The following is a 12678-nucleotide window of genomic DNA, read 5'->3' on the forward strand; positions in this document are numbered from 1 at the left end:
CTGTCATTTGAGAGAACCAGGTCTTAACAGCTAGGTTGGTTAATACTGCATTGTCGGAACTAGAAGCACAAGCATTTCGCTACACTCACATTAACATCTGCTAACCATGTGTATGTGACAAGTAAAATTTGATTTGATTTGAATTGAGCCAGTGGAGTGATAATGGATTTGGCTGGAATGGGAGATGCCAAGGCCATGGAATGAGTTCTTCCCCACAGTCAGTCAGAGTCTATGGCCTATCCCTGGATGTCTGATTCCTCCAGTGTTGGGTTCATGTTACTCTAATGACGAGGGATGTAGTGATGTCTGATTCCTCTAGTGTTGGCTTCATGTTACTCTAATGACTAGGGATGTAGTGATGTCTGATTCCTCTAGTGTTGGCTTCATGTTACTCTAATGACTAGGGATGTAGTGATGTCTGATTCCTCTAGTGTTGGATTCATGTTACTCTAATGACTAGGGATGTAGTGATGTCTGATTCCTCTAGTGTTGGGTCCATGTTACTCTAATGACTAGGGATGTAGTGATGTCTGATTCCTCTAGTGTTGGCTTCATGTTACTCTAATGACTAGGGATGTAGTGATGTCTGATTCCTCTAGTGTTGGGTCCATGTTACTCTAATGACTAGGGATGTAGTGATGTCTGATTCCTCTAGTGTTGGCTTCATGTTACTCTAATGACTAGGGATGTAGTGATGTCTGATTCCTCTAGTGTTGGCTTCATGTTACTCTAATGACGAGGGATGTAGTGATGTCTGATTCCTCTAGTGTTGGGTCCATGTTACTCTAATGACTAGGGATGTAGTGATGTCTGATTCCTCTAGTGTTGGGTCCATGTTACTCTAATGACTAAGGATGTAGTGATGTCTGATTCCTCTAGTGTTGGGTCCATGTTACTCTAATGACTAGGGATGTAGTGATGTCTGATTCCTCTAGTGGTGGGTCCATGTTACTCTAATGACTAGGGATGTAGTGATGTTATGTTACACCCATGACTTGGGCCAGGCGTTTGGCCTGACCATGTGGTCCTTTGTATCTCAGTTGGTAGAGCATGGTGTTTGTAACACCAGGGTAGTGGATTCCATTCCCCGACCACCCATGTGTAAAATGTATGCATGCATGACTGACCCCAAACCTTGACCCCAAACAGTCTCTGTATCTGAGACAAGTGTGACCTCTGACGGGCGGCAGGTTAGTGGTTAGACCGTTGGACTCCCCGAGCTGACAAGGTACAAATCTGTCATTCTGCCCCTGAACAAGGCAGTTAACCCAATGTTCCTAGGCTGTCATTGAAAATAAGAATTTGTTCTTAACTGACTTGCCTAGTTAAATAAATAAATTGTCATCTAAGCGTATCCGTCTCTCCTCCCTTTCCTCTCTTCTTCTCCTCCCTGTCTCCCAGGTGCCGGGCTACAGACAGGAGCAGGTGGAGAAGGGCCTGAAGCTGTTCGGCCAGCTCATCAACAACAAGGTCTTCCTGCTCTCATTCATCCGCACGCTCGAGTCGCAGCGCGGCTTCTCCATGCGCGACCGCGGCAACGTGGCCTCGCTCATCATGACAATGCTGCAGAGTAAACTGGAGTACGCCACCGATGTCCTCAAGCACCTGCTCTCTGACCTCATCGACCGCAACCTGGAGAGCAAGAACCACCCCAAGCTGCTGCTCCGAAGGTGAGGGGAGAGGGGAGAAGTGTGTGTGTGTGACTCTCGTGGGCCATCTCTGGCCTCATTAAGACAAAGGCCTTGGCTCTGTCCTCACCTCTCTGTGTCTGGGGAGAAGGGTGAGTGACTTCACTTCTCCAGAACACCTGCACAAACTCACACACACACTTCTCTATCTCTCTTCATCACTCTCTTCTCTTGCTCTCTTTCTCTCGCTCTCTTCATCACTCTCTTCTCTCGCTCTCTTCATCACTCTCTTCTCTCGCTCTCTTTCTCTCTCTCTCTATCTGCGGCAGAGTGAATGATTGGGCCCTCACGGAGCTCTTAAGCATTTAAGCTCTGAACAGCTGACTAATGCTAACATCAACGTTGCATTAGCTTTATCCTACACATTAACACTCATAGATTTCCACTCAATGGTAATGGACAACTGTGGCTGTGGGTTTGCTTTCCCTCTCCAAGCCGCTCTCAATTGATCATTAATACCAATGTTCGTACTTCTTCTCCAACTCTAACTCTCTAGAATGGCTGGTTTATGCTAAAACTAAGAACAGGGTAAAATCCTTATTTACTATATAGTGCAGTACTTTTGGCCAGGGCCCATAGGGTGCCATTTGGGATGCGTCCTTTGAAACTGGACTTTGTAGAATTAGTGTATTAGTCAAGCAGCAAGCCGATCAGCCACGCCTGATCGCTCCATATTCACTGTTTCATGGCGGTGACATGTGGAATTAACTTCAATGACATTGAAATGATCACTTTGTCTCAGAAACATGTAGTACTCTGACACGCACATCATTAGAATATAATTACGATTAATTAGCGGAGAATCCAATTAAAAAAAGCTGTAAAAATCCTCAGTTGAAAAATAAATGGGATTGTTAAAAGCCCTAGCTACTCCCCACTCAATCAGCACTTCCCTGTGTCAGCCTGTATCATATACACAGTACCACCACTTCAATTCAACACCATATCACCATATATGGTGCTGGAGGTGTTGTGACCATCTCGGTTACCCTTGAAAAAGATGTTGGTCCGTGTGGTCGTTGTATCACACATTTGCTCAGGGTGCTCACTGCTCAGTCAGCCTCCCCAATGATTTGATAGGCATGTCGTAAATGAATTTAATCTTCCTAATTTCAATTGCAAACCTCCCGTCCTCCCTCGGGCGAAATCCTCCTCCCCAATGAAGATAGACACAGATTCCTCTGTTCGCTAGCTGTTCACTAACATGGAGACACAGATTCCTCTGTTCGCTAGCTGTTCACTAACATGGAGACACAGATTCCTCTGTTCGCTAGCTGTTCACTAACATGGAGACACAGATTCCTCTGTTCGCTAGCTGTTCACTAACATGGAGACACAGATTCCTCTGTTCGCTAGCTGTTCACTAACATGGAGACACAGATTCCTCTGTTCGCTAGCTGTTCACTAACATGGAGACACAGATTCCTCTGTTCGCTAGCTGTTCACTAACATGCTAGCTGTTCACTAACATGGAGACACAGATTCCTCTGTTCGCTAGCTGTTCACTAACATGGAGACACAGATTCCTCTGTTCGCTAGCTGTTCACTAACATGGAGTTCGCTACACAGATTCCTCTGTTCGCTAGCTGTTCACTAACATGGAGACACAGATTCCTCTGTTCGCTAGCTGTTCACTAACATGGAGACACAGATTCCTCTGTTCGCTAGCTGTTCACTAACATGGAGACACAGATTCCTCTGTTCGCTAGCTGTTCACTAACATGGAGACACAGATTCCTCTGTTCGCTAGCTGTTCACTAACATGGAGACACAGATTCCTCTGTTCGCTAGCTGTTCACTAACATGGAGACACAGATTCCTCTGTTCGCTAGCTGTTCACTAACATGGAGACACAGATTCCTCTGTTCGCTAGCTGTTCACTAACATGGAGACACAGATTCCTCTGTTCGCTAGCTGTTCACTAACATGGAGACACAGATTCCTCTGTTCGCTAGCTGTTCACTAACATGGAGACACAGATTCCTCTGTTCGCTAGCTGTTCACTAACATGGAGACACAGATTCCTCTGTTCGCTAGCTGTTCACTAACATGGAGACACAGATTCCTCTGTTCGCTAGCTGTTCACTAACATGGAGACACAGATTCCTCTGTTCGCTAGCTGTTCACTAACATGGAGACACAGATTCCTCTGTTCGCTAGCTGTTCACTAACATGGAGACACAGATTCCTCTGTTCGCTAGCTGTTCACTAACATGGAGACACAGATTCCTCTGTTCGCTAGCTGTTCACTAACATGGAGACACAGATTCCTCTGTTCGCTAGCTGTTCACTAACATGGAGACACAGATTCCTCTGTTCGCTAGCTGTTCACTAACATGGAGACACAGATTCCTCTGTTCGCTAGCTGTTCACTAACATGGAGACACAGATTCCTCTGTTCGCTAGCTGTTCACTAACATGGAGACACAGATTCCTCTGTTCGCTAGCTGTTCACTAACATGGAGACACAGATTCCTCTGTTCGCTAGCTGTTCACTAACATGGAGACACAGATTCCTCTGTTCGCTAGCTGTTCACTAACATGGAGACACAGATTCCTCTGTTCGCTAGCTGTTCACTAACATGGAGACACAGATTCCTCTGTTCGCTAGCTGTTCACTAACATGGAGACACAGATTCCTCTGTTCGCTAGCTGTTCACTAACATGGAGACACAGATTCCTCTGTTCGCTAGCTGTTCACTAACATGGAGACACAGATTCCTCTGTTCGCTAGCTGTTCACTAACATGGAGACACAGATTCCTCTGTTCGCTAGCTGTTCACTAACATGGAGACACAGATTCCTCTGTTCGCTAGCTGTTCACTAACATGGAGACACAGATTCCTCTGTTCGCTAGCTGTTCACTAACATGGAGACACAGATTCCTCTGTTCGCTAGCTGTTCACTAACATGGAGACACAGATTCCTCTGTTCGCTAGCTGTTCACTAACATGGAGACACAGATTCCTCTGTTCGCTAGCTGTTCACTAACATGGAGACACAGATTCCTCTGTTCGCTAGCTGTTCACTAACATGGAGACACAGATTCCTCTGTTCCTCTGTTCACTAACATGGAGACACAGATTCCTCTGTTAAGCTAGCTGTTCACTAACATGGAGACACAGATTCCTCTGTTCGCTAGCTGTTCACTAACATGGAGACACAGATTCCTCTGTTCGCTAGCTGTTCACTAACATGGAGACACAGATTCCTCTGTTCGCTAGCTGTTCACTAACATGGAGACACAGATTCCTCTGTTCGCTAGCTGTTCACTAACATGGAGACACAGATTCCTCTGTTCGCTAGCTGTTCACTAACATGGAGACACAGATTCCTCTGTTCGCTAGCTGTTCACTAACATGGAGACACAGATTCCTCTGTTCGCTAGCTGTTCACTAACATGGAGACACAGATTCCTCTGTTCGCTAGCTGTTCACTAACATGGAGACACAGATTCCTCTGTTCGCTAGCTGTTCACTAACATGGAGACACAGATTCCTCTGTTCGCTAGCTGTTCACTAACATGGAGACACAGATTCCTCTGTTCGCTAGCTGTTCACTAACATGGAGACACAGATTCCTCTGTTCGCTAGCTGTTCACTAACATGGAGACACAGATTCCTCTGTTCGCTAGCTGTTCACTAACATGGAGACACAGATTCCTCTGTTCGCTAGCTGTTCACTAACATGGAGACACAGATTCCTCTGTTCGCTAGCTGTTCACTAACATGGAGACACAGATTCCTCTGTTCGCTAGCTGTTCACTAACATGGAGACACAGATTCCTCTGTTCGCTAGCTGTTCACTAACATGGAGACACAGATTCCTCTGTTCGCTAGCTGTTCACTAACATGGAGACACAGATTCCTCTGTTCGCTAGCTGTTCACTAACATGGAGACACAGATTCCTCTGTTCGCTAGCTGTTCACTAACATGGAGACACAGATTCCTCTGTTCGCTAGCTGTTCACTAACATGGAGACACAGATTCCTCTGTTCGCTAGCTGTTCACTAACATGGAGACACAGATTCCTCTGTTCGCTAGCTGTTCACTAACATGGAGACACAGATTCCTCTGTTCGCTAGCTGTTCACTAACATGGAGACACAGATTCCTCTGTTCGCTAGCTGTTCACTAACATGGAGACACAGATTCCTCTGTTCGCTAGCTGTTCACTAACATGGAGACACAGATTCCTCTGTTCGCTAGCTGTTCACTAACATGGAGACACAGATTCCTCTGTTCGCTAGCTGTTCACTAACATGGAGACACAGATTCCTCTGTTCGCTAGCTGTTCACTAACATGGAGACACAGATTCCTCTGTTCGCTAGCTGTTCACTAACATGGAGACACAGATTCCTCTGTTCGCTAGCTGTTCACTAACATGGAGACACAGATTCCTCTGTTCGCTAGCTGTTCACTAACATGGAGACACAGATTCCTCTGTTCGCTAGCTGTTCACTAACATGGAGACACAGATTCCTCTGTTCGCTAGCTGTTCACTAACATGGAGACACAGATTCCTCTGTTCGCTAGCTGTTCACTAACATGGAGACACAGATTCCTCTGTTCGCTAGCTGTTCACTAACATGGAGACACAGATTCCTCTGTTCGCTAGCTGTTCACTAACATGGAGACACAGATTCCTCTGTTCGCTAGCTGTTCACTAACATGGAGACACAGATTCCTCTGTTCGCTAGCTGTTCACTAACATGGAGACACAGATTCCTCTGTTTCACTAGCTGTTCACTAACATGGAGACACAGATTCCTCTGTTCGCTAGCTGTTCACTAACATGGAGACACAGATTCCTCTGTTCGCTAGCTGTTCACTAACATGGAGACACAGATTCCTCTGTTCGCTAGCTGTTCACTAACATGGAGACACAGATTCCTCTGTTCGCTAGCTGTTCACTAACATGGAGACACAGATTCCTCTGTTCGCTAGCTGTTCACTAACATGGAGACACAGATTCCTCTGTTCGCTAGCTGTTCACTAACATGGAGACACAGATTCCTCTGTTCGCTAGCTGTTCACTAACATGGAGACACAGATTCCTCTGTTCGCTAGCTGTTCACTAACATGGAGACACAGATTCCTCTGTTCGCTAGCTGTTCACTAACATGGAGACACAGATTCCTCTGTTCGCTAGCTGTTCACTAACATGGAGACACAGATTCCTCTGTTCGCTAGCTGTTCACTAACATGGAGACACAGATTCCTCTGTTCGCTAGCTGTTCACTAACATGGAGACACAGATTCCTCTGTTCGCTAGCTGTTCACTAACATGGAGACACAGATTCCTCTGTTCGCTAGCTGTTCACTAACATGGAGACACAGATTCCTCTGTTCGCTAGCTGTTCACTAACATGGAGACACAGATTCCTCTGTTCGCTAGCTGTTCACTAACATGGAGACACAGATTCCTCTGTTCGCTAGCTGTTCACTAACATGGAGACACAGATTCCTCTGTTAGCTAGCTGTTCACTAACATGGAGACACAGATTCCTCTGTTCGCTAGCTGTTCACTAACATGGAGACACAGATTCCTCTGTTCGCTAGCTGTTCACTAACATGGAGACACAGATTCCTCTGTTCGCTAGCTGTTCACTAACATGGAGACACAGATTCCTCTGTTCGCTAGCTGTTCACTAACATGGAGACACAGATTCCTCTGTTCGCTAGCTGTTCACTAACATGGAGACACAGATTCCTCTGTTCGCTAGCTGTTCACTAACATGGAGACACAGATTCCTCTGTTCGCTAGCTGTTCACTAACATGGAGACACAGATTCCTCTGTTCGCTAGCTGTTCACTAACATGGAGACACAGATTCCTCTGTTCGCTAGCTGTTCACTAACATGGAGACACAGATTCCTCTGTTCGCTAGCTGTTCACTAACATGGAGACACAGATTCCTCTGTTCGCTAGCTGTTCACTAACATGGAGACACAGATTCCTCTGTTCGCTAGCTGTTCACTAACATGGAGACACAGATTCCTCTGTTCGCTAGCTGTTCACTAACATGGAGACACAGATTCCTCTGTTCGCTAGCTGTTCACTAACATGGAGACACAGATTCCTCTGTTCGCTAGCTGTTCACTAACATGGAGACACAGATTCCTCTGTTCGCTAGCTGTTCACTAACATGGAGACACAGATTCCTCTGTTCGCTAGCTGTTCACTAACATGGAGACACAGATTCCTCTGTTCGCTAGCTGTTCACTAACATGGAGACACAGATTCCTCTGTTCGCTAGCTGTTCACTAACATGGAGACACAGATTCCTCTGTTCGCTAGCTGTTCACTAACATGGAGACACAGATTCCTCTGTTCGCTAGCTGTTCACTAACATGGAGACACAGATTCCTCTGTTCGCTAGCTGTTCACTAACATGGAGACACAGATTCCTCTGTGTTCTAGCTGTTCACATGGAGACACAGATTCCTCTGTTCGCTAGCTGTTCACTAACATGGAGACACAGATTCCTCTGTTCGCTAGCTGTTCACTAACATGGAGACACAGATTCCTCTGTTCGCTAGCTGTTCACTAACATGGAGACACAGATTCCTCTGTTCGCTAGCTGTTCACTAACATGGAGACACAGATTCCTCTGTTCGCTAGCTGTTCACTAACATGGAGACACAGATTCCTCTGTTCGCTAGCTGTTCACTAACATGGAGACACAGATTCCTCTGTTCGCTAGCTGTTCACTAACATGGAGACACAGATTCCTCTGTTCGCTAGCTGTTCACTAACATGGAGACACAGATTCCTCTGTTCGCTAGCTGTTCACTAACATGGAGACACAGATTCCTCTGTTCGCTAGCTGTTCACTAACATGGGAGCGTATTGAGCGTATTGTTGTGTCAGAAGATGAACCGCTTATTCACATCATGAAGGAGACGTTTAACAGAAAGATCTTGGATGCGGCATTTGATTAATGCTGTATGGGCAAGGCATGATTAATCACACCCAGAGCTTCCGGAGCCATTACCAGGCAGTAAACTCCCTCAATCCCAAATGAAACAATACTACAGTACTTACTATAGAATTCTGTAGTATAGTGTAGAATATTATACTAAACGCTGTAGTGTCACTTGATCGTGTATAGTACTTACTATAGAATGTTGTAGTATACTGTAGAATACTATAATAGATATTACAGTTTTATCTGAAAAGAAACACTGTAGTAAATATTTGAGTAATGTCTACAGTATATATGGAAATACTAGTGTATTTAATTTGCATATAATCTGCCCAATCCCCTTCCCAAAATCCCAATTTGTGCCACCCATAAGTGAGAAACCTACATGCCAAGTACAGACGATATATTGTGTTCCTTACAGGTTATAGAAAAGAAGTAGAAGCTCTGAACTCTCTGTTCAGACCACAGTCCTATCTACCTAAAGGTTGTGAAAAATGTGATCTTTAAGTATTTGTCCAGTAGGTTGCCTCAAGGCGAAAGCCCCCACTCCTATGTCAAAGACAATAAAACTAAAACACTATAGTAAATCATACATTCATGTCAGCAAAACACTACAGTAAATATTACAGTATAATACAGTCTGTAAAATCAATAGTGGAACTACCAGACTAGAAGGGCTAGCTGCTGGAACACTACCAGACTAGAGGGGCTAGCTGCTGGAACACTACCAGACTAGAGGGGCTAGCTGCTGGAACACTACCAGACTAGAGGGGCTAGCTGCTGGAACACTACCAGACTAGAGGGGCTAGCTGCTGGAACACTACCAGACTAGAGGGGCTAGCTGCTGGAACACTACCAGACTAGAGGGGCTAGCTGCTGGAACACTACCAGACTAGAGGGGCTAGCTGCTGGAACACTACCAGACTAGAGGGGCTAGCTGCTGGAACACTACCAGACTAGAGGGGCTAGCTGCTGGAACACTACCAGACTAGAGGGGCTAGCTGCTAGAACACTACCAGACTAGAGGGGCTAGCTGCGGGAACACTGTCAGACTAGAGGGGCTAGCTGCGGGAACACTGTCAGACTAGAGGGGCTAGCTGCTGGAACACTACCAGACTAGAGGGGCTAGCTGCTGGAACACTACCAGACTAGAGGGGCTAGCTGCGGGAACACTGTCAGACTAGAGGGGCTATCTGCTGGAACACTACCAGACTAGAGGGGCTAGCTGCTGGAACACTACCAGACTAGAGGGGCTAGCTGCGGGCACACTGTCAGACTAGAGGGGCTAGCTGCGGGAACACTGTCAGACTAGAGGGGCTAGCTGCGGGCACACTGTCAGACTAGAGGGGCTAGCTGCGGGAACACTGTCAGACTAGAGGGGCTAGCTGCGGGAACACTGTCAGACTAGAGGGGCTAGCTGCTGGAACACTACCAGACTAGAGGGGCTAGCTGCTGGAACACTACCAGACTAGAGGGGCTAGCTGCGTGAACACTGTCAGACTAGAGGGGCTAGCTGCTGGAACACTACCAGACTAGAGGGGCTAGCTGCTGGAACACTACCAGACTAGAGGGGCTAGCTGCTGGAACACTGTCAGACTAGAGGGGCTAGCTGCTGGAACACTACCAGACTAGAGGGGCTAGTTGCTGGAACACTACCAGACTAGAGGGGCTAGCTGCTGGAACACTGTCAGACTAGAGGGGCTAGCTGCTGGAACACTGTCAGACTAGAGGGGCTATCTGCTGGAACACTACCAGACTAGAGGGGCTAGCTGCTGGAACACTACCAGACTAGAGGGGCTAGTTGCTGGAACACTACCAGACTAGAGGGGCTAGCTACTGGAACACTACCAGACTAGAGGGGCTAGCTGCTGGAACACTGTCAAACTAGAGGGGCTAGCTGCTGAAACACTGTCAGACTAGAGGGGCTAGCTGCTGGAACACTGTCAGACTAGAGGGGCTAGCTGCTGGAACACTATCAGACTAGAGGGGCTAGCTGCTGGAACACTGTCAGACTAGAGGGGCTAGCTGCTGGAACACTGTCAGACTAGAGGGGCTAGCTGCTGGAACACTCAGACTAGAGGGGCTAGCTGCTGGAACACTGTCAGAGTAGAGGGGCTAGCTGCGGGAACACTATCAGACTAGAGGGGCTAGCTGCTGGAACACTGTTAGACTAGAGGGGCTAGCTGCTGGAACACTGTCAGACTAGAGGGGCTAGCTGCTGGAACACTGTCAGACTAGAGGGGCTAGCTGCGGGAACACTCAGACTAGAGGGGCTAGCTGCTGGAACACTGTCAGAGTAAAGGGGCTAGCTGCTGGAACACTGTCAGACTAGAGGGGCTAGCTGCGGGAACACTATCAGACTAGAGGGGCTAGCTGCTGGAACACTGTTAGACTAGAGGGGCTAGCTGCTGGAACACTGTCAGACTAGAGTGGCTAGCTGCTGGAACACTGTCAGACTAGAGGGGCTACCCTTAGTAGTGAGCTAACTGTTAACCGCTAGCGCTAACACACACAGTAACCTCAGTGTGGAGGCTAACTATTAGCTGCTAGCGCTAACACACACAGTCACCCTCAGTGTGGAGGCTAACTGTTAACACACACAGTCACCCTCAGTGTGAAGGCTAACTTTTAGCCGCTTGTGCTATCACACGTGGCCACCCTCAGTCTGGCTAACCTATAGCTGCTAGCCCTAACACACAGTCACATACTTGCTGCTTGGCCCTGGATACACGCCCAAAATAGAGGAGACACCCAGACTCACTCAGCTGTGATGGGAAGGCTAAATCTGGGCTCGGAGTAACACCCACCCTGTCCCTCAATATATCTCTCCCTTTCCCCTCCCTCTGTGTCCTCCCAATCTCCCTCTCTCTCATTGTCTCTCTCCATCTCTCTCTCTCTTTCTCGCTCTATCCATCTATCTCCCGAACCTCTCTCTCTCTCCCCCCCGCCTCTGCGCAGGCCATCTCTCTTTCTCTCTCTTTTCTCTGTCTTTCCCCCTCTTTGCCTTTTTACTTGTTTACTAAATCACTGCTCAAAGTGCATAAGCAGGGCATCTCTGGCACTGTGTCCAGACCAGCTTCCCATCACCGCTTCCAAGACAAACTCTCCACCCCTCTCCTCCACTCTCCACCCCTCTCCTCCACTCTCCACCCCTCTCCTCCACTCTCCACCCCTCTCCTTCACTCTCCACCACTCTCCTCCACTCTCCACCCCTCTCCTCCACTCTCCTCCACTCTCCACCCCTCTCCTGCACTCTCCTCCCCTCTCCTCCACTCTCCACCCCTCTCCTCCACTCTCCACCCCTCTCCTCCACTCTCCACCCCTCTCCTCCACTCTCCTCCATTCTCCTCCACTCCACTCTCCTCTCCTCCTCCACTCTCCACCCCTCTCCTCCACTCTCCACCCCTCTCCACCCCTCTCCTCCACTCTCCACCCCTCTCCTCCACTCTCCACCCCTCTCCACCCCTCTCCTCCACTCTCCACCCCTCTCCTCCACTCTCCACCCCTCTCCTCCACTCTCCACCCCTCTCCACCCCTCTCCTCCACTCTCCACCCCCTCTCCTCCACTCTCCTCCATTCTCCTCCACTCCACTCTCCTCTCCTCCTCCACTCTCCACCCCTCTCCTCCACTCTCCACCCCTCTCCTCCACTCTCCTCCATTCTCCTCCACTCCACTCTCCTCTCCTCCTCTACTCTCCACCCCTCTCCTCCACTCTCCACCCCTCTCTACCCCTCTCCTCCACTCTCCTCCATTCTCCTCCACTCCACTCTCCTCTCCTCCTCCACTCTCCTCCATTCTCCTCCACTCTCCTCTCCTCCTCCACTCTCCACCCCTCTCCTCCACTCTCCACCCCTCTCCTCCACTCTCCACCCCTCTCCTCCATTCTCCTCCACTCCACTCTCCTCTCTCTCCTCCACTCTCCACCCCTCTCCTCCACTCTCCACCCCTCTCTACCCCTCTCCTCCACTCTCCTCCATTCTCCTCCACTCCACTCTCCTCTCCTCCTCCACTCTCCACCCCTCTCCTCCATTCTCCTCCACTCCACTCTCCTCTCCTCCTCC

The 12678-nt window shown here is 48.4% G+C and overlaps 1 protein-coding gene across 1 annotated transcript in view; it reads left to right on the forward strand.

Annotated features, from left to right (window-relative positions):
- LOC115125652 (plexin-A4-like) overlaps nucleotides 1–12678 on the forward strand; it is a gene marked incomplete at its 3' end in the record, with an annotated part of 305241 nt that overhangs the window by 197638 nt on the left and 94925 nt on the right. Inside the window, exon 19 of the mRNA XM_065017000.1 lies at nucleotides 1402–1670. Within this exon, the coding sequence (XP_064873072.1) occupies nucleotides 1402–1670 (269 nt within the window). The remainder of the gene's footprint in view (nucleotides 1–1401; nucleotides 1671–12678) is intronic.

Source organism: Oncorhynchus nerka, unplaced genomic scaffold (assembly GCF_034236695.1).
Source record: "Oncorhynchus nerka isolate Pitt River unplaced genomic scaffold, Oner_Uvic_2.0 unplaced_scaffold_690, whole genome shotgun sequence".
In the NCBI taxonomy this organism is placed as follows: Eukaryota; Metazoa; Chordata; class Actinopteri; order Salmoniformes; family Salmonidae; genus Oncorhynchus; species Oncorhynchus nerka.